Raw genomic sequence first — 26,505 nt, 5'->3', positions numbered from 1 at the left:
AATGAGGTTATATAAAAGATGTATGATTTGGAGAGCAGAGTGTCTCCTAATGAGGGCTGCACCGGCTCGCTCCACACCCATAAAAACCCTGGTTGGACGTCAAAGCGGATTCGTTTCGGTGATGCTGGGATAAAGGGGCGCAGCGAGGACTGGCTCCCTCCCAGCCGAGCCCAGCGCCGCGCCGGGCTCCGTCCCTCCGCCGCCGGGAGGGATGCGCCGGGCGGCGCCGGGGACGGGGACAGGGACGGGGACGGGGACGGCTCCTCTCAGCCGCACGGTAGGTGGGGGCGGCGGGCGGGCTGTCCCCCGTCCCGCCCCGGGCACCGCTTCTCCGGGAAACTTTGCGGCGGGGCAGGGGAGTGCGGGACCGGCCGCGGAGCGCGGAGCCCCGCGGGACCGTGCGCTCCCGTGGGCGCCCGTCGGAAGCGCTCCCCGCCTCGGGGCGCCGGGGCTGCGCCGCTCCGCCGAGCCCTCGGCCGGGGCGGTTGGGGAGGGGAGCGGGCAGCAACGGGTCCCCAGCCCCGCCGGTGCGGGCAGCCGGGCTCTGCCTCCGGCTGCAGGAGCCCGGGGCTCGGCGGAGGCGCCCCAGCCGGCCCCGGGGCGGGGAGGGGAGCGGCGGGCACGCGTGGGCTCTACCCGGCGAAAGCCGCTTTGCTGGCCCGGGGGGAGAGAGGCCGCGGGTGGCCGCGCCGAGACGCGGCTCCCACCCGGCCCCCCGCCCCCCCCGGGCCGTGCTGCCCGCCGTGCTACCGCCGTCGGTGCCCCCCCCGCCCTGTCCCTTCGCACCCGGGGGCTTTTGCAAACTTCCTCCACCGCCTCCGTCCTCGGCTCCCCCCGCGTCCCTCGGGCTGGGGGGGCTGTGCCAGCTGCGGGCACGGAGCGAAGCTGCTGTTAGCTCCCTCCCCCGCGACTCTTTTGCAGCAAGTTTGTATGGGGCGAGACGGGGGAGGGGCGGGCTTGCCCGGGCGGGCAGTTTACCGGGAGGGGGGACGGCGTGCCCGGGAGAGGGACAGTTCGCCCGGGGCGGGCAGGGGCAGGTGGCCGGTGAGCGCGGGGAGGGGGAGGCGGGCGGGCAGCGTGCTGGGACAGGCGGCAGTTTGCCCGGGGAGGGAAGGGAGAGGGGCCGGGGCAGGCGGGGGGGGGGGGCGGATGCGCTATCTGTCCGGGGACGGCAGGGGGGCTGTTTGCCCGGGGAGGGGGCGGTTTTCCCCGGGGGGCTCCTTCTGGGGGGCAGGGGCAGGGCTGTCCCCCCCTTGCCGCGGCGGGCCCGGAGCTGTCCCGGGTGCTGAAAGCTGCGGCACCACCGCCCGCCCTGAGCCCCGGGCCCCCCCCGGCAGCCCGGGCCCCGGCGGGGAGGACTCGGGGCTGGAGGACACGCCGCCACCACCCCCAGTGCTGGGGAGGGTGTTTGGCCCATGCCAGGTCCTGCCCCTGCTGCTCCCCCTGTGCCCCGGGGAGTCCCCGCCGTCCCCGGGGCAATGAGATGGGAGCAAGATCCCCATCCAGCCCGGGGTGGGGGAGAGACACCCCCCCGATGCGGCTCTAGCGCCCGAGTGAAGCCGTGGGATGTCCCGCTCAGGGCTGGCTCCTGTCCTTCGGGGCGAGCCGGGGGTCAGCCCGGATCCTGCCCCTTCCCTCTCCCCACCCGCGCACCAGGGACCTCGGCAGGCCCCTCCAGATGCGCTGGGAGCACAGAAGGGAGTTGTTGCAGGGATCAAAGGAGATGAACCCAGCTTGCCCTGCCTGTGGTCTCGCTCCCGGCTTGGTTTGCAGCAGATAGTAGAAAGCTTTTGCTTTTTGCTGGCAAAGCAGAGGAAAAGAGACCTCTGTACCCGCACATCTGGAGCGTCTGGTGCAGGGGTGGGTGCGCATCGCCCTATCCAGCTCCAGTCCCGCAGAGTCTTTCCCTGCCTCAGCTCTGTGCTCCCTGAGTGCGCTGACTCCACAGCCCAGGTGCAGACATTTTCTTCCAACGCTTTCAAGTTATGACTGTCAAGAGGAAATTCTGGCAGGCAACTTGACAATTATCTGCTGAGCCCCCGAGGAGCTGATCCGCCTCTCACTGAAATGGAGGGGAAGTGTCTCCTTCCTTCCCGTGGGAGCACAGGCTGTCTGGCGCGAGAGACGTGGGAGAGCGCAGGGGGCAGTTGCAGTGGTTGGGGGTTCAACCGCTTTAAATGTTTTAAATGCCAGCTCCTCTTCCTCTTCTACATCCCCAAATGCTGATGGCTCAGGCAGACGGCAGAACGGAATCTACAGGGATGATCACACAAAAGCTGTGGGGAGGCTTTTGGGGCAGGGGGCTGTTCAAAACAGCACTTTCCTGGAGATTTCTTCACATCTTGGTTGGCTATGCCTTTTCTGTTAAAGGTCTCAGGTGAGGAAGTCTTATTTTAAAGAATTTGGGTTGGCACCAGCAATTTCTTCCTCTCTCTGTTTTCTTCTAGCTTGTATTACCCAGGATAGTTTCTTAAAGGTGCTACAAACTCAGTCATATACTCCCCAGTTTTAAAACATGCGTATGTTGGCAAACAAACTCCCAGTACAGAGTCCTGACTTACGCGGACGTGGGTTTTGAGGGGATATTTCTCTAATCAGATACTTGCACTGGGAGAAGCATCACCTTCCCTCATGAGCAAAGGAGAGTGACAAGTCTTTGCGCCCTTTGAATTCTGTTTATTCTCTCTGTCAGTGCGGTGATTGTGAGCGAGTACCAGAGAGGCCATCTTAGGCAGAGGGGTTTGGGCTGAATCCTCACTTGCAATTAATGTTGTGTGTCTGCTGGTGGGCTGGGGTTGGTCCTCCCTGACCCCCAGGGACATTTTCACCCTGTCATCTTCCCTCCCCCCCCCCCGTTTTTGCTCGTGTTATTTTGTATTTGCCATTTCAGTAGTGTATCTGTACAAAGGCTTAGGAAATCTGCCAGATTGCCTAAATCAGTGTCTGAAAACAACTATATATAGTAACTGATAAGTCACATGAGCTTGGCTCACATAGATTAGCATTTACCTTTCCTGAGTAATGAGAATATTGTTTGATACTTGTTGATACCATCAATTTTCACTAAAGAAATACAACCCTGATAGCAAGGGACCAGTTTTGAGAGGAGGCTCGAAACGAAGTTCAAATGCCTTTGCTCTGCTCACGCTGTTCTGATTGTATCTGTGCATTAAATCAAATCTATATACACAATCTGATCTCTCGTACATAGCCAAAAATAAACATATTGTGTCCCGAAGAGGGAAGGATCTGTAAGCCATTGTCTGTCTGGAGCTGGATGAAAGCACGTTTGCTCCCATCTGCTTGTTCCAAATTAAATCTGTGAGGGGCTGTGTGCGATACCTGACCCAACGTACCCCGGATGGCCACCCTACATGGCAGCTGTAAAGCGAGTGGAGCGAAGCACCGATATGACGCCAAGCAAGTGCTTGGGATCTGGCTGTGGGCATGAGGAACGCGCGGTCTGGAAAGCCCATATGTTGTCAGTATGTTGGTTCTATATGCAGAGCGTGGAAACCTGCAAGTACTCTCTGTGTGTATACAAAACCAGAGGTATTTATGCGAATGCAGCTCTTTCCATAGCTCCTCTTTTACATGACAATTCAGAAATGCTTAATGAGAACTCACAATGCCCTTCCAGGATAGGCTTGTCTTAATCCCATTTTTCAGTCTCAGGCTTATGTTTTCAGACATGCTGAAAACGTGCAGTTCTTCCTTGCCTTGAAAGTCGTGAAAGCTCAGTCTTTTCAGAGCAGGACCCATTCTTCATCCCCAGCCATCAAAATGAACATGTTCTTGGAAATATCAGTGACACGTCTTGGCCAAGGGCTCCAGTCCCGCTGCAACACTGTGGGACCGTGGACCCAGTGTGACAGTCCGCCCCACCACTGCCTCTCCTCATGGTGCCAGTATTGGGGAGCAGGCTCTTGGGAAGTCAAAAACTTCTCCTCTGGCATGGGGGAAAAACTCTGTTTTTGAGATAGAGGCTGGGGCTGCTTCAGCCAAAGGCAGCATCACCAGCATGGGACTGTCCCACGGAGAAAGGGAAAAGCCCCAGGACACAATGAGCATCAGGGTCCATTTCCATTCCTCTCTCTCATGCACTCATGGCTTTCTTGTCACAGTGCCCCATGCCCAGACCCATGTTCAAAGATGCTGGCAGAACGAGGATGATGTGGCTGATGCTGCTTCTAAGGAACACCCTTGCTTGCAGTGGCAGCACCTCTAGCAAAAATTAGGAAGCAGAAAATTCCACATCCCCCCACCCCAATCCTGCACAAATGAGAGTCAGACCCTTCTGTGGGACAAGGAATCGGTCCCAGGAGGCCCCCAGAGAACTTTGCCACGACCGTTGATACTATGGCAACAAGTGCTAACGCAAAACCCTAAGAAAAGCACAGACAGAAACTCAGGGGATCAAATTATCTTCCTTTTTTTTGCCTTGTGCAGTCACCAAGGATGCTGGTACAAAGAGGACGAGAGCTCTGCTTTGACTCCATGTACTACATTCGTCGGTGGGGACTCACACCTCTAGTCCTTCTGCACTTTTGATGTTGAAGAGAGGTGCTAGTGATGCTCGGGGAACAGAGAAAATGCCTTTCCAGCAACAGGCTGTCACGGGGACCTGGCAGGAGGCTCATGCCTCCAGACCAAGGAACCCAGGCTTGTGCTCTGAGGAGCCTGATGTTTTCCTGAGGTTTTTAAGTAGTAATATGAGTTGCTCTTTATGAAAATCGGTAACAATAAGGTTTATTACTATTTAGTGTCCTAATTGGGTTACTTCTCCCACTGGTTTGTTAGAGTAGGAAAATTTAACACTATGCTAGAAGGTTTGGGGGGAGTCAGCAGCAAAGGAGGGGATGAGAATGTGAGCTGCTGAAATAAGCCGGGAGTTTAATTCCTGGACAAACTCTGAGCCGAGAGATCTGCCGCTGACTTTATTGATGCCGGCTGGCGGCTCTGGAGCTATTACAGCTCCAACCAACATGCTGCGATTTTTAAATTCCCTTTTTCTTTTTTTTTTTTTTTTCTAAATGGAGCCACGATTCCCCTCTCGTGCTGCGATTGGATTTCGAGACCATCCATCAAGTGTCATTTTCTCATTTATTTCCTATCTACCTATTTTGTCATTTAGGACAAAGTGGTGTTGCGTTAACATGGGTCCCATTTGTCAAACTGGAGTCACTGGTGTAATTCCAATCCTCTTGGCAAATAGATGGTGGTGAAATTTATGTTTTACAGATGGGCCAAGCCCTAATAAGAACATCAGTTTTAGATGGGGTTAGTGGTGGAATTGACGAATAGTGGTGGTTTTATCTAAACTCCATTTTAGCCACACACCACAGGCGCCAATAAAATGTTGTATGAAAGAGTAAAAGAGAAATGTCAGGCATGTTACTGAAATATGCTAAGCCTTGAACTCCAAATTAAAACAAAACCTTGTCTCTTTCATCTAAAAAAAAGGGAATTTTGTCAACACAGTTGTCTTGACAACATTGAAATGTATTGCCTGCGGTCTGCTTGAAGAGGTGCACCTCCTATTGGATGGGGCAAAGGGGAGAGGAATGAGGGACTTTGTTAAATTACAGCAAAGTTTCAGTGCAGTTCTGCCTCCTCTAGCATTGCTGCTCTGAGGTTAGCATGCAGGACACTGGCTAGAATAGAATAGAATATTTCAGTTGGGAGGGACCTACAATGATCATCTAATCCAACTGCCTAGAAGGTGTGCTGGTGGCTGCTTGTGCCAACAGGACCAGGCATTCCTCGGCTGTTTAATCCCCCAGAAGGGGATGACTGGGATGAACACAAAAGCAAGTGCCTGGAGTTGGATAAATGTGCAGGTTGTGGGGTTCCGGGGCAGCTTTAGCCCAATGATATGGCCATGAGCAAATGTGTGCAGTTCTGCTTTCCAGAAAACAACCCCTTGATTAGAGACATATGAACCCTCTTAGGGAATGGACATAGATTTATTTATATCAGAAAGCAAGCATTTATTTTATTAACTGTTCTTTTACCAGTGATAGGCATGTTTTCAGTGCAAACGCCCATGCCCTGCTGATGTGGGAGAGGTGAGGGAGTCTCCAGGGCTGAGATCCTCAGCACTTCATCCCTTCGGCAGCATCCTTCCCAAGCTCACTGGTTCCCATGGCTGCATGGATTGGTCCAGCAGCTCTGCAGCATTGCTCGACGCTGGGCACTGGCACCAGGGTGTTGTACAGATGGCAAAGTACCTCTTATTTAATTCTACTCCTGTGTGTAAATAAGGTTTATTGAGGGTGAAGAAAATGTCATGCTCCAGGTGAAATAGCCACTTCCCAGCCTCATTCACTGGGGATGGAAAGGGAGAGTGTGTTGTTTGGCTGTGAAGCAAAAAGGGCTCTCTCCTTCCCAGGCAGATTTTGGCAAGGTTGGTGGGAGGTGAATAGTTAGAGATAGGTGGGGGAACATTGTCTATATAGTCTCAGGATTAAAAGACCATGTACATAGATATACCACCCTGACGGTCTGAGCCAAATGGGAGCTGAGCGCAGAACTGCTGGCACGAGCGAGCTGGCTGCCAGTGAATCACTTTAATGCTCCATTTTCAGATGCACAAACACGCAGGTTTACAGTAACTGTGCATATGTTGCATCCCATTGCTCCTCATCAGATTTACTGACGCTCCATGGGTCGTAAAAATTAAATGGGCATAAATCCATCAGCCCTAGGGTTTTTCGTTGAATGCTATAAATCCCATGAAAACTAATTAAATAGGACAATGGTGTCCATTTAAATCTGGCATGTAAAAATGTAAGCCATTACCGCAGCAAAGGCAAGACTCAAAATTGATTTGGGAGGGCAAGGGCAACCCAAGTGCCCACGCCAAAGAGATGGTGTGGGGTACATCCTCGCACTCCGTAGCCTGCAGCTCCTGGCTGGGAGAGTTAAGAGATTGTGTTAGGCTCCTAAGACTGATTTCTCCTCCGCTTTGCTTTCTAAATCAAATCATCCAATTAACATATGTGCTGGAGTTTGTTGCTTGAAATGTTATCTGGCGACTCTAAAAGCTTTTCGTTATTGCTTTTTGTAGGGCTTGTTTGTTAAGCGAATGCCTTCCTCGCTGCCGTAGGGGAGCCTGCTCTGCTGCTCTTCCCTACGCTGATTAAAGCCTTCGAACAAGCAATGTCAGCGTGGATCGGTGTCGAGATCAGAGTTAACGCTTTTTGTAACGCTTGTCTGGGGTGCTACAAGTTTGCAGCTCTGCAGGGTTTGTTGCTCTTCTGTAATTTGAGTTGGTTTTATGCTTTGGAAAGGGGAGGGAAACCGAGGCAGGGAGTGGGATGGCACCGTCTGTGGATGTTTATTCAACAGGGTGGCTTGGCAGGGAGCTGAGCTTGGCTTTGCCCGTGGCATCGGCCATCTCCTGGTTGTCTTTGAGGGGTGAAATAAGTGTTTCCACCTGAGTAGCACTCACCCCAGTGAAACCCTGCTCACTGGTTTTAAGGAGTTAGATGTGACACCTCCAGTAGTTTAAATGTACAACCTGGCAAATGTAGTACTGCTCTTGGTTTCGTAAATCAGACTCTTAATGATGCTTGTAGGGAGAACTGAACTCGGCAGAGCTGAGCACAGCTCAGCCACCCGCACTGCAAACAGCTGGCGTCTCCCCATCACGTTGCATGGTGTTGAATGCTTCAGGTTTCCTCTGAAATGTATCCCCTCTGGGAACAGACCTGAAGATGTCCCAGGATAACCTGGAAGCTGGACATGGGGGAACCCCTGACCCATGCTGGGTGGATGGGGAAGTCTTCCTTGCGCTCCCAGGTGTCTTCTGCTGACTTCTGCTCTAAACTTCTCCCTCTCCCTCCCATCTTCAGTCTGAGTTTGTCCAAGAAGCTGGAAGGTGGTTGGACTGGACAATCTTAAGGTTATTTTCCAACCTAAATGATTTTATGATTCAATGAAAATGTTTGTCTGACTCTTCCCCAAGGATCAGAAGTGTCAGGGGCTTAGAGACAGGTTGCCTTCAATTTGTTTGCTTGCCCCTCTGATTTCTGGCTGTTTTCTGACCTTTCTTACTCTGGGGAGCAGCTGAGAAAAAGCAGTGAAAAGGCTTGAGCTGGAGGGAGGGGAAAAAAGTCCTCAAAGGGCAAATAATGTCCTTCCCTGATTCCAGCCAGTTCTCAGCTACTGCTGCAGAGCCTCATCTGAGGCGAGGGGAGATGCCAGCTGCTGATCACCCACGGGTGAGAGTGTGCAAGGTCCAGGAGTGAGTTACCCTCTTGTCTGTAGGGGACATGCTGGTGTTCACCCCCATCTTGGAGAAAACCCTAGCTGGGAGCTTAGATATTGCTATAATCTATTGTTTTCTACTCTTTCTGCTTGTAGAGAATGCTGAGGTGTCGCTGGGTTTTGGGGAAGCCGAACGATGTGCACTCAGTAATAATGCTGTTCCCTGGGATCTTGCAGGCTGGAGCTGCATATATGTAAAAAATTATAATCTTTGCTATATGCTTTTTGGAGGAAAGAACTGGAAATTGGGAGTGGGAAAAGAATGATGGACTGTAACACTTCGAGGTTTCTCAGCTCTTAGGGGTGGATGAGGGCCCTTTCCAGTGAGCTCAGCATCGTCCCACTTCCCTGGAAGCACTGCAGTCAGGGATTGAGCTGGGCTGAAAGGCATCATCTCCTCCTGCTGTTGAGCATCTGCCTGTGGGAGCTGCTGGGAATGCCTGGCAGTGACAGGGGCTTGTGCTGGCCAGTCCCCAAGATGGCCCTTGGCCCCGTTGAGACGGGCACGATGTGAACACAGACTTCACCGACTGTACATGAGTGCTGCGTAGCTGGTGACAAATCCAGGGAAAATAACTGGGTTGTCCCCTTGAAGGGAAGCTGACAATCCCACCCTTGCATGGTGCTTACACTGCCTTCAAAGCCTCGTTCATCCTTGTGGCATCAGCTAATAACACTAGAAATGAGTCCTGTGTGAATCGGTGGCTTGCCCGGACGTCAGGGTGACGGTGACCTTGTTTTCAGGGGGAACAAATGGAGGGGCTGGGGGATGCAGGGAATGTGCTGGTGGACTGCTGGGAGCAGGACGAGGAAAAGACCAACCCTGGGCAGGGAGGAGGAAGCTGGTCCTGTGGTTTGGCACTGGCACCAAAGAGCCTGCAGAAGAGGGGGAAGACTCAGCCAGGGTCCTGCTGTGTCCAGCGCTGCTGGTGAAAACAGGCTCTGGCTGGGGAAGGGATGGAGGAGCTGGAAAGGACAGAGGAGAGGGATAGGACCTTCCCTGTAGAAGCAGATCTCTGTTTACCTCCCTCTTCCCCAAATACGTGACGTTCCCTCCCCAGGTGGCCTGAGGATCTGGAGATGTCCTGCTCGGCTGCCCGGATGAGGTGACACAACCCCTCACGGCTGGCGCAAGTCCTGCTCCAGTGACCTCTGGTCAGGGCCATTTGCGGGTGTGGGGCTTGTGTCACCCGGTTAATTAGCCTTTGAGGAGGTGACTCCCCACCGACTTACTCAGGTGGCGTTTAACTCTTTGCCTGCCGCTACTGCTCTGCAGGGCTGAGTAATGGGAGAAGGGCAATAGGGGTTAAATCCATTGGCTCGGGTTATCGGTCTCTAATTGCTTTGTTCTTTACTTGCCTGTAAAAAGCCAGTCTGGGGTCAGCAGCCATCATCACATGAGGATTAAAAAGCTCAAGTGAGTTAATGCTGGGGCTGGTGTCACTGCCTTCCTCCTGAGATCCCTGTTTTTTCCAACTAGGGTGCTGGGGGGAGCTCCTGGCAGACGAGGGCTTGGTGCTTGGTGTCTGAAGGTGCAAATGCTGCCCTGAATGTGCTGCTTTTGAGAGACAGGAGAGTGTTTTCCTTGGCATGTCAGTGCCTCCAGCCTGCAGATCTAGTGCCCTCTGTTCTCTCCTCAAAGTTCAGATTTAAAAAAGAAAACAAGGCATCTATGTTTCAGCTTGCTGCTAAATGTCAGGGCACAGTCCGGGAGAGAAATGTTCTCCAGAGCATCTAAGAAATGGGAGGGGAACGTGAAGAGAGTTTGGGAGCTGAAGTTATCAAACGCAAGCGTAGGCATGTAAGAACCAGGGTCCCATCAGGAGTCAATGAGCCATGGCCCCCCAAGCCATGCGAGGGCTGTAGAAAGTCATGCCCAGCTGCATGAGGTTCCCCTGAGAGCTGGGTAAACTCATTACATGTTCTCCTCTAGATGGTTTTCCATCAGCTAAAGCAGTTTGTTTGGGAACTGGATGGCAGGACTGGGCACGGGGGAGTGCTAGCTTTGCCTCCTGTATCCCCGTGCCAGGCTGGAAATATGGGGAGAGGAGGAGCTGAGCCAGGCTGAGGCTGTGATCCCTGTAGCCAGGCTTCAAAGCACTTGCCATTGTAAGTGCTTTGCTGTAACTCAGGGTAAGGGGAGCTGAATGTTCTCTTCTACTGCCTCATTTTACTTATGGCTGATACTCTTTCTCCTGAAGTAGCAAAGCAGTCTCAGTGTGACAGCCTCTACGGAACAGCTTTCATCCTGGGCAGGGACATACTTCCCCTGTCAGGTCACCCTGACCCATCTTGACCATCAGGTTGTTGGATACTCTTGAAAACACAGGGAGTCAAGATCCTCAGCTGTCAGAAATCGCCGCCAAGCTCCATGCGGCTCTACCCATTTGCCAGACGTGCAAAATTTGCAACCCATGGGCAAAGCAGGGAGGGTCCAAGCCAGGCTCCCAAGCAGCCCCCTCCCAGGTCTCCCCCACTCCCCTCGCGCTTTCCCGGTCCCCGCCGAACAGATGGTGCCGATTTTCATAGGGGGGTTGGAGGAAACAAAGCCCAGAGTGATGGGAGGCTGCAGCCTGTCTCCCAATCGCAGCCCGGGGGATGACATCTGTGGGGACGGGCTGATGCATGTGGGTGTCTGTGGCGTGCTGAGCCCCGTGCCGAGCTGGTGCTGACGCCTGCCCTATCTCACTTTTCTTTCTCTTTTGTTGTTTTTTTTTTGTCCTCCTTTCTAGATAAAGAAGCTTGTAGACTGTTTGCAGGGATGTTGGTGAAGCGAGCGGGCTGCCTCCCTGCCTCTGCCCAGCGCAGGACCAGAGGCTGACTGGAATCTGACATGTTGCTCCCTCCAGCCCCTGCTCCGCTGCTCGATGCCCAGCCCTGCCTGCCCTGCCCACCCTGCCTGCCCTGCCCCTAGCCTTGCTTTCCACCAGTGATACACCCTGCTTTCCACGGGCTGCATTTCAGAGAGAGGTGGCAGCGAGTATGCTGCAGAAAGCCAGCCTGCAGCCAAAGCCCAGAGGAGTTTCCCAGTGAGGCCAGTTGTTTAAAAGCCAAAGAGTTGCCCCTTCCCCACCCCTGCGTGGATAAGCATCTCGGACAGCAAATTTCTCTGCGCTCAGCGGGTGTCAAGGTCCTGGTCTGCAGGCTCGAAGAGAGGGGCTGCCATGGAAGAGAATGTGTTCAGCGTGCAGCAGATACAGCCCAACGTCATCTCAGTGAGGCTCTTCAAGCGCAAGGTGGGCGGCCTCGGCTTCCTGGTGAAGGAGCGCGTCAGCAAGCCGCCCGTCATCATCTCGGACTTGATCCGGGGAGGGGCTGCAGAGCAGAGTGGCCTCATTCAGGCTGGGGACATCATTTTAGCTGTCAATGGCAGGCCCCTGGTGGACATGAGCTATGAGACCGCGCTGGAGATACTGAGAAGCATCGCCTCCGAGACCTACGTGGTCCTCATCCTGCGGGGCCCCGAGGGCTTCACCACTCACCTGGAGACCACTTTTGCAGGTGACGGGACACCAAAAACCATCCGTGTCACTAGACCCCTCTGCCCAACTCCGAAGGCAGTTGACTTGTCCAACCCAAGCCTGCACGGCAAAGAGCAGCTGCTGCCAGCAGCCGACCGCACCATGGGCTCCCTGTGGACAAGAGAGATCAGGCGGGAGATGGAGCCGATGGTCCATGTTAATGGTGTCATTACCAGCAGCAAAGGGCAGGATGCTGGGAAGGGGAAGGGGAAGGAAGGTGCTTGTGGTCATCCTTGCCTCAATGGTGGCGTGGAAGACAATGAACTGCTCAAAGAAATCGAGCCTGTCCTGGATCTCCTGAAGAGCAGCAGTAAGGACAGCGATGGAGATGCACCCTCCAAGGTAGAGACAAGAGATATAGAAGTCCAGGTGGACTGGTAGGTCCTTAAATACATTTTTTACATTTGGTGAAATGTGCTGGTTTTGACTACCTGACGCGGCTGGTTTAGGCATTGGTGAGCACCTCTCCAGAAATGGCTGCTGTCTGACGCAGCAGGGTGGAGATGAGGGAAAGGGATGGAAAAAAAGGGAGAAGCAGATCATGGGGGAAAGAGAGAAGTAATGAAAAACTGGTAGTAGATGGTGGAAGAAAGGGAGGAAGATGTAAGTGTGGGAAATTGGGGAGACAGCAGGTGTAGTGTCTCAGCTGAGCTATGCGAAGAGGTGGCTCACGGGCTGGGTTGGGATTTTTCTGTTCCGTGTTCTTGATTTCATTTAAGTTTAAACAAAATCGAGTGCCTCAGTTTCCCCACCTGCCGGATAAGATTCATGGTATTGTCTGTCCTTGCTATCCTGCTTTAGAGCTCTCCAGTTGAAATCTGCTATTGATTAACTGCCGGAGAGAGAGAAGGAAGGTCAGACTGGCAGAGAACGATGCTTCCCAGGAGAAATGAGTTTCAAAACCTTCTGTGCTTTTGGCAGTCAGGCTCTGGCTTGGGGAGGGGAAAGAGGAGCCCCAGTCCAGCTCCAGCTGAACCTCTGTGCAAGAGCAGCGGGACCTGTCTTGGGTGCTCCCGTCTTCTGGGAACAGGGGGAAATATTTCCTTTCAAGAGCTCAGAAATGGCCATCCCTTGTTGAAATGCAGCAGCAGAGCTGCCTGCTCATCCCCTCCGCTCCTTCTAGATCAAGCTGATAATTTCAATGTGCGTATGCATATACAACAAGAGTGGGGACATAGAGAAGCTTGCCCTGTGGCCTGTTGAGGAGAGTGAAGTCCCATCATGCGGGTGGAAATGCTTAATTTCTAGTATCTGCTGCTGCAAGGGGCCATGCTCACGGTGTTGCCCTCCTGATCTTCCTTGGCATTTCCCCAAGATGCAGACCATCTCTCTGGAGCTGAAGCTGCTCCCTGTGGCCCTTCACACTTTGCAAAAAGGTTGTTAGTAGCTATATTTTTGGGTACCAGCTCTCTTGCCTCCTGGCCATTTATTAGCAATGATAGGTTGCCTTTTCCTGGTGCCTTTTCCCAAGTTCCTGAATGGATTTTAGCAGTGTCAAGTGCCGCAGAAGGTTGTGGCTGCCCTCAGTTATTGACTGGCTGTAACAGCCAGGAGGCTTTTTCAGGAGGGTTCGCTGAAGCTGCTGATGTCAGTTCAGTGACAGAGGGATATGTGACTTCAAGTTCCCTTGCTGCACCTACTTCCTTAGGGAAGAGGAAAAACAAATGTTGGTGGGGTGTTTTTTTTTTGTTTGTTTTTTTTTTTGTTTTTTTTTTTTATCAGAAGCAATGACAGGGTAAAGGCAGAGCTGTTGACTGCAGAGCAGCGGGATCTCTGCGGTGGGTTCCCTGCCCGGCTCGGCAGCAGAGCCCAGGCTGAGCTCCTGATCACTCCCATCACAAACCAACACCCATGTGTGTTTTCCATTTTCTTTTTTTCATTTTTGGTTGGTTTTGCACCATCATTTCTGCTCTCTCCCAAATTGTGCATTTTTTCTGTGGAGGACACAGTTACACAAAGCCCGTTAGGGTGGTCACACTGAGTCAGAGAAAAAAATATCTGCTCAGCTTGGCACTGATGGTGGGTGCAGACGTCTGGGGAAGAGTGATGGGACAAGGCACACTTGGGGACAGCCTTCCTTTTCATCCCCTCCCCACCACACATATCCCCGGGTCTCACACATTTGGCTGCTTTGGAAAATGTTGGGTTTGGTCTCTGGCTGTGCAATAGGAGGCAATTTAACCCCCAAGCCCAGAACTCTCTCTTGAAGGCTGAGGGCTATGTGCCTTCCTACCTGCCTACCTGCTGCGTGTCCTTTAATCCAGCACCAACCCATCATTGGTGGAACCTGATATAAGCAACCAAAGAACTGAGACCTTGAAAGGGTTGTGCTTGACTGCAGGTCCAATAAAATGTGCAGGGTGCTTAAAAATCCCCTCTGTCCCTCTGTTTTTGCTAACACTGCTGCAGTGGACCTGGGGTCATAGCTCAGCAAAGCCCCCAGAGGACACAATCCCAAACCCTGATACAAGGTACAGCTTCACCTTTTAAACTGTGTCCCCCACTGTCTCCATCCTGTCTCACCAGCTACAGGGTCTCTGAGAAAATTCAGCTAGAGGGAGGGATGAAAAATGTGGCATTTGTTTGAGGAGTCTCTTCTACTCAGAGAGAGATTAAACTGAAACACTTTGAATTCACTTAAACTGAAGGACCTTGAACCAGCAAGAACATTAGCTGGTGGGTACTTCACCAAAACTCCACTCACCTTATTTTTTAATACCCTTCAAAAAAAATAATCTACGTAATCTATGTGCCTTGGGACTGAATATCCACTTTTCAGTCAAAATTAGTCTTCAATCTTCTGCTTGATGAAAAAGCTGCTGCCTCGCTCTTGTGGTAGGGCTCTGTATGAACAAGAAGAGCCGAGCTCGAGCAGAGAAGTGGGAAAGGAGATATACTGCAGGGAAAACTTGTTGAGAGCCGCTCTGCAGGGTAAAGGGCATTTCTCAGCTGCCTCTCCTCCCACTCCTGAGACAGGCTGGAGATGATTCATCTCCTCAGCTTGGTCTCAGACAGAGCTGGGGCATCATGAAGGTCTTCTGCAGTGAGAGTTTTCTTGGTCCATAGGAGAAGTGCAGAAAGGTCAGGGAACATTGGGGAGTGGATAACTGGGGAGACTGTTGGTCAGTGCCAAAGAAATGCCAAAAAAAATAAGCAAGCCTTATCAGATTGATGCAGCTCTCATGCTGTAGGTTGTGACTTCTCCAGGCTAGGGGGGGGGAGCAAGCAAAGCTGGCATTAGTCAAAATAGGAATAGAGCTCTTCCTAGGCACCAGGAGGGTGCAAAACCTCGCTCAAGGTTGACACCTACAGCCTGGACCACTTGACCATCAATCCAGCTGGAGGCTGGTCTTGGGATGAATCCTGTTCTGTCTCCATCTTCACCTGGTGCTGACCTTCACAGCCTGCAGCACTTTGTCAAAGCCAGTCCAGCTCGCAGAGCTGTGACAGCTTTCCTAGGGCAGAAAGGAATGGTACAAGTTTGAGGTTATTCACAAGGAGCTAAACACTTCTTGTTCAAGGTGGGCTTTGCCAAAAGCGATTCAAATTACATCTGATACTTTGGGCTTCCAGCCCATGTCTCTAATGTTAGTTCTAAGGAAAACTGGAAACTGTGAACTTTGCATTGGGGGGAAAAAATCAGTTCATCTCCATCCCCTGCACCCATGGTCTGCACTCCCCAGGGGAGTTGTCCCTGCAATGACCTGGCTTTTGCTCCCTACTGATTTCCAGCTACATCTGATACTTTGGGCTTCCAGCCCATGTCTCTAATGTTAGTTCTAAGGAAAACTGGAAACTGTGAACTTTGCATTGGGGGGAAAAAATCAGTTCATCTCCATCCCCTGCACCCATGGTCTGCACTCCCCAGGGGAGTTGTCCCTGCAATGACCTGGCTTTTGCTCCCTACTGATTTCCAGCTGTAAGGTGCCCTGGGTCTATGGTGTGTGCCTGTGGGATGGGCTGTGACCACGGCTGAATGTCTGCTACTTGGCTCAAGCCATCTGCGATGAAGTCAATCATGAAAGAGAGCATGGAAGTGGGGCGCAAGGTATGATGAGAGCTGGCATTTCTGCCATGAGGCTCACCGTGGGCTAGAAAACAAAAATAGAGTTTGATTCACTCACTGCCAGCTAACCTAGGTCTGTTTTTCCCTCTGAGCTCTAGGGAGATTGTCATGTCCCATCTTCCCTCCCTCTCCCCCCTCACAGAGTTGCCAGTATTTATTTTTCTTCTCGGGTCTATTCCATAACATGAACAGCATGATGGAAACATGGTAGTTTCGGTCCAAAAAGCAGCATCAGCAGCCCTGGGAGGGAGGAGTGTGCTGAGAGCAGGAATTCTGTTTATGAAGGGTTTCAACGTTTCAGGCGCCATCCTGCATTGGAACAAACCCCATAATTTTGCAGTTCTCGAAGAGAAAATTCTCTTCCTCCCACCTCCTTTGCCGCCGCCAAAATCTCTTTGTGTTGCTCAAAACATTTCATTTGCATTTCTGATGTCTTCATTATTCTGTACTTGGACATGAAACTTTAAAACCTCTAAAATGAAAAGGTTCCCTGAAACTATCATGTTATTGCCATTCTGTAAAATGGTGAAGTAGGAAGCTTTGGCAGTGAATAACCCTCCCCGTCTCTCTCGGCGGATTCTTCTTCTTCGTCACTCTGACTACATCAGTCTAATCCAGAGAGGGATTTTGTGGCTGCAAACAGCATATTCCACACAAATATACCCCCGTGGAGCCCTCTTGGACCAGTCTCTGAAGGACCCTTTACCTGCTCAGCCCCCTGTGCTGGTGCTGCTTCTTGCATTCCATGGGATGGCCATTCTTCTTGTACATGGTCCCAGCAGACAAACCCATGACCCACATACAACCCATGACCTTGAGCTCTCCCGGCAGACCTGAACTGCGTTTGGCCTCCGAATAAGACGTGAAGGCTGAAATCCTCTGGGTGCTCTTTGGACATGGCTGGGAAGGGGCAAACATGGTAGTTGCAGGTTGCATCTGATGCTGGCTGAATCTTGAACGATGCCAATGGGACTTTGGGATCACTTGGATCTGTTCTCAGGTCTTTATCTGTCAAAACCTCCTCAACAACATCTACCGGTCTCATATTTCATAGGCCTCTGAGCAGCTTGCTTGGCTCATTAGTCCCTAATCCCTGCACTGGGCACAGCCCAGAGATGCTTTCGCCTTCTGAGGGCGCAAGACCTTCTTCAAGCCATGCCACGTGCTTGTCAGTGAGACATTTGTCCTCTTCCTTTGGTGCTGTTCAAGCTCTCCTTTCTCATTTAGGAAGTGGTTTCTCGCTTTTATTACTCTGCAATTGCCTGTTGCCTCTCCAGAGAGCTGCAACTGCCCTGCTGCCTCTCCAGAGCATGCATCCCACCTTTTGGCATTATTCATTCTGCTTCCAACATTCTGGCTTCCTTCCTGAGCTCTGCTCCATCCTCTGCACCCTGCAAATCCCAGCACCTGCCCGGTCCCTTCTCCTGCTGCTCCCTCAAGCTCACGCTGTTGTGCCAGACCTTGCTTTAACCCCGGAGGTGAGGGGTCTGCAGCCAGCACAACACTGCAGACTGTGACCTGCCCCAGGAGCATATTAGCAAGGAAATATTGACTTCTGAGGATGCAATGCCCTCTGGAGTAGGATTTTCCATGGGGCAAAAGAAACATGAAGCAAAACCCATTTACCCAGGCCTCTAGCACTGGAAGGAGGAGCAATGCTCAGTGGAGCTTTGCAGCCGTCTCCGAGGACACACCAGGAAAGGGGAAGTAAAAAGAAGGTATTTCTCTCCCAAAGCTCAGAGCAAGCAAGGTGTGCCGTGTGAGCTTCCCATGCAGTCCCAAGCTTGAGTGCAGAGTTTTCAGCCAGCGGGACAAGGGCCTGGAAAGAGTCCATCCCTCGTGGTCACAGCACGGGGTGCTGCTATCAGCAGCACGGCATGAGAGCCATCATCGGGAGTGTGGACATCGGCATCCTTATTGGTTCATCCGAATTGGCCCCTGGCGATTGCAGCAGCTGGTGGTATCTCTCATCTCTGCCTGGGAAATCAGAGAGATTCGTCTGCCAACTAAAATCAAAGGGGCAAAGCAACAAACTTTCTTTTTGCTCTTTTTTTTTTTTTTTTTCTCATTCTTTTTGGAAAAGCTTTGGAGAAATTTCTCAAAGGGCTGTCTCAGCAACTTCCTTTCTGCTTCATCACTCTGAGCATTGCAACATCATCAAATTAGTCAAAAGAAAGCAGTGGTGCCTCTCATTTCTCCAAACAGCCAGATGCTCTTTCTGAGGTGAGGCATCATCCAAGGCTCTGCCTTTGCACCAGTGGGGGAGGGCAGGATTCCTCTTTCTTTTTTTAAGTAACAAATTTTGCTTTCAGAACAAAAGACAACCTCAAATGGGGTCCCTTCCCAAAAACTTACTCTGGACCCAAGAGATCATAAGAATAGTGTTTAATAAATCTGGCAGCAGGACCAGGCCAGAGGGGAATCTCTGAATCCTGGATCTGGCCTTTGGGAGAGTTCAGCCAAACAAGTGTCTCTAAGAACAGATCTTCAGCATTGCTTCCAGTGCCTCAGAGACACTAATCTAAAGTGGTGCTTCTAAAAATCCTGTTCATTGCCCCACAGCTACCAGGTCAGGACTGATGATGAGTCAGGGAGGATTTCTCCAAAGGCTGCTGGGAGCTGAGGGCAAGTTCTTCTCTCCCCTGCGTAGATGCAGATGGGGCTGCTCCATGGCAGCTCCCTGGAGGTGCCCAACCTGGCTGCCTCGACACACCCCTCGGGGATCTGCGCCCTCCCCATCACCCACTGGGAACCCGCGAGAATGGCCCTTTGAGCTCTCCCATTGCTAAAGTGCTTTTGGAAACATTATCTGGGCACAGTGTTTTGGCCATCCTGCCAGTCTCCTTGAGTGTGTGAGTGGTATCCTTGTATGAATGTGGCAGGTCACCTCGCCTCTGTGCTGGGGGCTGGGGAAGCCAAGTCAAGAGAGGAAAATAACTGACCCAAAAGACCCTGTTCTGGTCTGAGCTCGCAAACAAGGCAATTATAAGAAATGGGCAGGAAATATTTGTAAAATGAAGCAATTGATTTCCCCCCCCCCCCCCCCCCCCCCCCATCTGGGGTGAGGCTGTGGCTGCTCTGAATGGGCTTTTCTCTCTCCGTCTCTCTCCGAAAGACAGAGCCAGATACTTTTGGGCAGGCTCATGCAGAGGAGGTCTGCGCTAGCTCAGTGCCAGGGCACGCACCCGCAGCCCTGAGAGGGACAGACCCCGTCGCTCAGCACTGAGCGAACCGCAGTGCAACACCAGCGAGAGGCGAGAGATACAGCCATGAGTTCAGGCTAATGGCTTTGTCGCAGCTACGCTTGACTGTGCCTTTATAGCAGAGACTAAAGGTGAGGTCAGCACCTCACTGCCTTTTTCATCCAGCCATAAGTCCTTCAGGAATAGAAATATGCAACCTGTTTCTGCCCCAGTTGCAAACATGCAATGGGAGGTGGAGCATTTGCTCCTGAGCATCCAACCCTTAATGCCACCTGGACTTCACTGCCCCTCAGGACGGTGCATCTCGCTGTCGGGTGATGCTCGAGGCCAGTGAATGGGAGTAGGGCCCTGCTCCAGCAATACTTGCAATACACAAAATAGCCAACTACGGCGATGACTTAATTCAAGCATCTGGTCTTTTTCCATGCTGTTGGCACAGGTACCAGAATTTATGGCTTTGCTGGTGTGCAGACATTGAGATTACACATGCAGCCTCCCGGCCAAGACCTCTGGCTGCTGCCGATTGATGGATCCTTCTCCGAGGTTTCCTCGTGCCGGCAGACACCCATTTAGACAAGCTTGCAAACACCTTCCTGGAAACAACAGGTCATGCCAGGCGCCTGCAGGCATATGCTCAGTGTCATTTTGGAGGCGCCTGTGGGATGTCTGGCACACTGGGGTCTGTCTGACCAAGACTCCCCTGTCTGCATAGAGGAAAAGTCTGTCCCCCTGGGGAGGCACTGTGGTCCCCCAGGAGGCAGATTCCTGCTGCTAAGTCCCAGGCACCAGTAAAGCCAAGGGATTTCTTCCATCACCTTATGGATTTAGTGGTTGTGTCTTGATTTTGGGCCAGTTATAGAGAGCAGCACATAGGGGATCATCAGCTACAAGAGATGTATGCCCATCATTTCAGTGACTCTGTGTTGACCTACCTCAGTTCTCTGTGATGTGACAGGGCTCAGGGCAAGAGGACAGATCTGTTCAACAGCTGGCCTTGACTTAGAGGGAAGAGCCAGATTTGCCGAATTTTCATCCTGCTAATTCTCTGTCTTACTGTTGGGAATTCTCTAGATGGAGATAGGCTGGATGTGTCAAAAGACCCTATGCTTCCCCTTTGGATGGGCTGGTAGAGGGCAGAGGGTACTATGTGCTTCATGGCTGTCTCCAGCCCTGGGACCTGTGTGGCTGCTGAGTGCTCCTGGCAGCACTGCCACCGTGTAGCAGAGAGCCAGGACCTGTTATCTTTGGCTGTGGCTTTGTGGTGTGGTGCAGCGGGTGGGGTTTCTGGTGTTGTATCTTACTGAAACCCTTTCACATACTCACAGGAGCCAAGTCACAAAAGAACAGCTTTCTTTTCCTGGTGGGGGTATAGAAAACCCAGTAAAAACTGCCCCTATGACACCTGTACCTCTTTGCTTGCACCAAGCTGGCCGCTTTCACCATAAGGCAGCCAATGTTTGGAAGGTGTCCAGGAGCCTACTGTAATATTTTGGCAGCTGAACACTTTTCTGTAAAGGCAGAAAAATTACAGGAAACTTAGAGCACATCTTAGAGATCATCTTTAAGTGAAGTATTTTCCTTAAGCTGTACCTAAAGATATGAGCTGGGGGGAAAGGAAGACTGTGAAACTGAATTTGTGTGTATGTGACTTCCAGAGACAGTGTCAAGAGCACCGTGCTGGTGTGAATTATGTCCTGAGTGCAAGTGTCCTACTTTGGTCAGTGCCCAAAGCCCACCATCATTAATGGGAAGGCTCATTACTGACTTCAGTGGGCATCTGGAAGACTTTTAAGAACTGACAGCAGGAGCAAAACAATTGCCAGAGCACATTACCTTGATGGTCTGTTGAGCCAGGGTGAAGGCTGTGCCCATCCTGTCCCATGGCCCCATGCAGCCCAACCCACAGAGCTTCTTCCCACGTGTGGACTCACCAGGGCAGTTGGTGCCTTCGGCACGGATGCTGCAGCCTGCCTTCCCTGAATACCACGTCTCTAAACCCCATTTGTTTTTCTCCTTCGTGAGGGCTCATATGGCAGTGGTTTTCCATCACCTGCTTGGATGGCATTTAACAGCCTCACCGACATCCCACAGCACGTTCCCCAGGCAAAGCGTGTGCGGTAGACTGTGTGCGCTGTGAGTTACACCAGTCTCACTGCACAGGCCAGGGCAGCCAGTGCTGGGGACATCCTCAGTCCCACAGCATTACCAACATCCCCAGCTCCATGGAGGCAATCCATCACTTTGCCTGAGTAAAATCACGTATATTCACTGGCATTTGCAGCTTTTGTAAAGGTCAGGAAAAGGAGAGAGAGCTGTCTCTCCCTCCTGGGAGCCACCTATTTTTTCTTGGTTTTTTTCCCTCTCCTCTGCTCATAAACATCATACTGCTCGGCAAACCCAGCTGGTTTTGCTATGAGGTTTTGCAGCTGGAGGTGTATGTGTGTCTCTCCTTTCCCCAGCTCCATGCTGGCTTTTGCAGGGCTCCAGCTTGGTTTTCAGGGTGCAGAGTGTCTGGTGTGTAACCCTGCTAGAGCCAGCATCGGGGCAGGGGTTTCCTGTTGTTTTGTAGGCACTGTGCTTGCCCGTGCAGCGAAATTTCTATTGTGTTTGAGTTGCCCTCACCACAATGATTCATTGCCTCGGCTGAGGCAGAGCGTTTCCTCCCCTCCTGCAGTTTTCACTCCTGTGGGAAGCAGCTGGAGCTGGTCCTGAGCCATCACTCCAGGTCCTGACCTGGCCTCATGGTCCCAGCACCCAGTCACCCTCCATCTTGCTGACCCAAATGGTTTTTAAACCTTCAGTTTCAGGGAAGGGGAAAACAAGCCACAGAAAGCCTTACCGGCTCGGATGGAGAATGACCGTGTCTTCGGTGACCTGTGGGGGAAGAGCAACGTGCCTGTGGTCCTGAACAACCCCTACTCTGAAGCAGAGCAGGTAAGAGCCCATGGCTTGTGCTGCTTTGGGTGGGAAGGAGGTTTGGGAGTACATGACCCATCCTGGTGGGCTCTCACACCACAGGGAACCTGCAAGGACTATATGCATTACCCTGAAAACCTCTGATCTCAAGAGCTGGAGTTGATGGGGCATAGAGCCCATTTGGTCCAAAAGCTGAATTTTCCGTGGTTCAGGCAGGGCATAGGTCACTGGAGGATGATGTTCTTCATCCCAGGAGGCAGAGTGGGATGGGAGTGCAGCCAGGGACCAGGACTCTGAAACTTCCCTTGGCAGTGTTGTCCCTTTTTGTGGCAAAAAGCCAATTGCATCGTTAAAGTCATTTTGATTCATATGATGGTAATTCAATAGAGCACTTCAGATATTATGTTGTACGGTGCCTTTTCATCTCCTCACATTCCACGGATATAAATTCTCAGGCTTCCTTGCCAAAAGTGGATTAACTCCACGCTTGTATCAAAGCAGAGACGTAAGGCAGGCCCTGATCACCTCAGGGAAAACATGACGTGCGTGAGCACTGCCACGCCTGTTTGGGCAAATGTGTCTTCCTGATGGGATTAACCAGCAACAGGGCAGGACATGGGGGACCAGTCTGGGGGCCATTTGGTGTCCTTTGCCCCATCATATTTCTCAGGGTGACATAGTAAGTATTGTTTTCCAAGGGAGGGGAGAAAAGTGATTTAGTGGTTACATGGAGACTTCTGAGAAAAACAGTGTTTCCTCAGCTCAGAAATGTCCTCAGCAGATACCTCTGGCTGATGCCTCTTCCCAGCTCCTACCAGCTGCAATGCAACGTTACTTGCTGCCATGCCACGTGCAGCCCACCACAGGTTGCATGCCACTCGTGGTGTGGTTGGCACCTGGGTGTTGAGCCTGGCCTTGATACCCAGCAGTGACCAGCAGCACCTCCCAGGCTATGGCTTTGCCAGTGGATGTCTTCCCATTTCACGGGAACTTTGCCAGATGCAAACTCAGAATCAGGGCGTGAGGTCACATGAGGTGACATGGTCCCTTCATGCCCATGGAGGTGACATGGTCTTGGCTGCGGTGGTTTAACTCAGCCCGTGCCCTGTGCCGGGAGCCCTGCTGCTTCTTCTGGGACTCCTGAGTGGAATGATGGTCACACGCACTTTTGCAGCACACACAGTGTTGGAGGCTCACGGGACATGCGAGACCCGCTGTGCGGATGCTGATGCACATGCAGGGTGGCTGATGTGCTCCTGATCATGCCAGACCTGCTGCATGGTTTTAACCAACCTGGCCAGGTGCTTAGGTGCAGTTGGGAGCGATTTCCATGCTCCCCTCGCCTGCCTGCAGCTCAGGATTGTGGTCAGGCCTCCCAGCATCATAGACAACCATACAGTGGGTATGGTCATCCATTGGCACACACAAATGGGTGCATCTGAGACCTGGAACACACTTTATTCAGCTGCTGGAGAAACATCCCTGGGCAGCCCCATGTCCCGCCATGTGGTTAATGCACTATGGCAGGTATCATGAGCCCATCTCACCCAAGGACAGGTCACTGCTCTGGTCCCTTTGCTCCAGCTCTGGAAAGACACCATCTTTCTGCCTCCGTTCTTAAGCTCCTTGTATGTACATGTCTGTTACTATAAGCAATTTATAACCTTCTAGTTCAGAGGTTAATTGCTCTCCGTGTTAGGGCTGACAAAACCCTCAGTCTTAAGCTGCTATTAAACTCTTTAATTTATTTTTTTTTTTTCACTAGATGTACAGCTTTCTTTTTATCCTTCTTATCCCCAGATCAGTATGCCTGCTCTTCTGAAGGCAGTCTGGTTTTTCCCCCCTGCTCCCTGCAGCCATGCTCGCGGACTACAGGCGGTCAAGGCAACTGAACTTCTTGCAAGCTGCAATAAATACTGTTAACGCAGGGGCAAGTCAAGCCAAGTGTGAGCTTTTTATACACATTGTTCTTTAAAGCAGGATTTGATGGATTCACTTGGCCAGGTGGGGAATGCTCACTGAGGCTCGTAATAGGGTGCTGAAAGACCCATTGGGCATCATTTCTATCTCTCTTTTTTTTTGCAAAATCAGGCAATGTGTTTTGCTTGTTTCCCAGGAGCCCAATCCCCCAGCCCTAAACCAGACTGATGGGAAAATGCTGTGATTTCCACCAGCCTAGGTCCTGCACGAGTCGTATTTCAGTCTGTACAGATTGATTTGTTAGGAACTCCAGGGTAACCGGGGAGGGGGGGCCTGTGTGCCCATGTAGCTAGCAGAGGAAGGGAGTCATATCAGCTCCACAGTTGTAAGGATGATTTACAACTTTATGAAAGCGAAAACCACACTTTGAGCTAGCGGATTTAATGCAGTCTGGAAGGAAATGTCTGCATGCCAGTATATGTCAGTATATCTATTACCTGGGCTAATGCTGCAGACCTCGTCCACCCACAGTGAATGCGTTTCAGCAGCACAATATATGCCATCGCCGCTGGGACTCCCAGAGCCCAGCTGGGTCTCGGGAGGAAGGCTGAGGACATATAGAGCCCACTCGGATCTGCAAAAAGGAGCTGTTCCCTGCCGTTCTGGCCCCAAGAAGCGCCTGGGGCTGGGTGTATTTCTCCCCTGCATCTGTAAGAGCTGGAGACAGCTTGCAAGCTGCACGCTGACGATAAGTGCCAACACACTCCCTTGTAAAAGATGTTTGCATAATGCATGTGTACCCCGACTGCTACGACTGCTACGTTAGTCTCTCCGTTTGTCCCACTCTTGAGTCACTAATATCACAGCTGCCTAATTAAAACATGAAAGGATCTCACACAAACACCCTGACAGAACCAGGGGTAATATTTGGCTCCAGCTTTGCCATGCAGAGAAGGCATCCACGCACACACACAGAGTTATTTCCCAGTCTCTTCTGGGTGTCACTCTCTCCACAGCTGCTCTGTGGTGTAGTTGCCAGACCTGGCACCTCTGCTTCTTGGAGGTGGTGTCACCTCGGCTGCTCCAGCCCGGCTGGCAGCCCAGGGATTCAGCATGCCTCTGCACCATGGCCCTCCTTCAGCAAAGATTCAAACTTTGCCAGATCCTGCAGGGAAAAGACAAAAAGGAAGTGGAGCAGCTTTGAGGGAGAATTTTAAGGTCGAACATCTATAGGCAGATGTTAAGCATCTGATGTCCACCAGCTTGGACCGTGAGCTTGCTCGCTCCAGCAGTGGGGTCATTGCTACATCTGGGTTCATCACATGCTCTTGGGCCGTACCTGCTGTGTTTATCAGCACATCCTCTAAGCTGCACTGGAACCCTGTCAGCAAATCAAAACCAACTCAAAATAAAAAAGTGGTGCTGGATGCAACCACCAGTTTGTGCTTGGTATATCTGATTTCTGTCTGGCAGGTGGAGGTACAGGTGAGGATTGGTTTGCATTTTTCAGCAGTAGTTTTAAGCTATGTTTTACCAATCTTATAGAGCTGCTCTGAACAATCATGCTCAGAAGGGAGGTGGCAGATTATCCCCCTTGGTCCTAAGGGTGGCCCAGGTTGATTCAGAGAGCACAGGATGCTGTTAGTGGCTCAGGAACAGTTTAATTCTCTTTAAAAAGTAAAACAAGCACCAAAAAAATTACCAGGAACTGCCACTGCCATAATTTGTGTCAGATTCCCCAAAACTGAAAAAAATTAACCAAAACCCAGCATTTTTCCAGGACTACATTGAGGATGTTCTTTTTATTTACTACTGGTTTTGGGCTCTGTATGAAGCCTTATATTTGTTTTCTGCAACATGGAAACGGGAAGCTGAGATCCACTGTGTGGTCATCTGGCTTCAGGGTCTAGGACTTCAAAATGCTCCGTAGGAAGATCACAGGATTTGTGACATGAGGAATGTCACAAAGACGGTGACAGCATAGCCTGAGGGCGTGCAGAGAGCAGCTTCCAAAAACCTCGAGGACCAAAGAGGGTCCTACCAAGGGGTCAGGGTGTAAAGCTCTCCCTTCCCCTCCATCCTCTGCCTCTTGCTCCCAGCATATACTTTCAGTGTATGGTATAACACTGTGAGCCTCAGGCTGCTTGACAACAAAATCCCTGTTTTCCAGGAGAAAAGAGCGTGGAGCATATGGTGAAAACAAGGACTGCGCAAAAAATATGGCCAACATTGCCACCAGGGCAATGCAGTGGTGTCTGCTCAGCTCAGGCATCAGTCTCACAAGTAGGCATCAATCTCTCTGCTTCGGAAAAGTAAAGCAATCCTTTGTCTGGCAAAGTAAGAACAAGTTAGATCTGGAGCCTCATGTGCTTTTGTCATTCTTGTGACCCCTGTTGCTTTCCCTTCTGTGTCTGCTCATCAGCAAAAGTGCTTGTTCTGAAACAAGAGCTTCTTCCACCGTGTGCCAGCTCTATTTCAGTTGGTCCTTCAGGCTGTAGTGCTGGATTTGTACTATTGCTGCTAGTCCATGAGCTGCAACGGTGACACACGCCCAGAAACACCAAAAAGGAGAGTGAGACTGCACAGCTCTGCTGAAGGCAGTGCTGTC

General features: G+C 51.7%; 2 protein-coding genes across 2 annotated transcripts in view; both read left to right on the top strand.

Annotated features, from left to right (window-relative positions):
* The window catches only part of KSR2 (kinase suppressor of ras 2), a 124,602-nt gene extending 113,426 nt beyond the window's left edge, over positions 1 to 11,176 (top strand). The window contains exon 20 of the mRNA XM_074921391.1: positions 11,004 to 11,176. Coding sequence (XP_074777492.1) covers positions 11,004 to 11,007 — 4 coding nt within the window. The 3' untranslated portion in view covers positions 11,008 to 11,176. The remainder of the gene's footprint in view (positions 1 to 11,003) is intronic.
* A 259-nt stretch (positions 11,177 to 11,435) lies between these two features.
* NOS1 (nitric oxide synthase 1) overlaps positions 11,436 to 26,505 on the top strand; it is a 39,883-nt gene continuing 24,813 nt past the window's right edge. The window contains exons 1-2 of the mRNA XM_074920737.1: positions 11,436 to 12,169; positions 21,863 to 21,995. Of these exons, the coding sequence (XP_074776838.1) occupies positions 11,436 to 12,169; positions 21,863 to 21,995 (867 nt within the window). The remainder of the gene's footprint in view (positions 12,170 to 21,862; positions 21,996 to 26,505) is intronic.

This window comes from Athene noctua, chromosome 17 (assembly GCF_965140245.1).
Source record: "Athene noctua chromosome 17, bAthNoc1.hap1.1, whole genome shotgun sequence".
NCBI classification, from domain to species: domain Eukaryota; kingdom Metazoa; phylum Chordata; class Aves; order Strigiformes; family Strigidae; genus Athene; species Athene noctua.
This window is presented reverse-complemented; position numbering and strand designations above follow the sequence as displayed.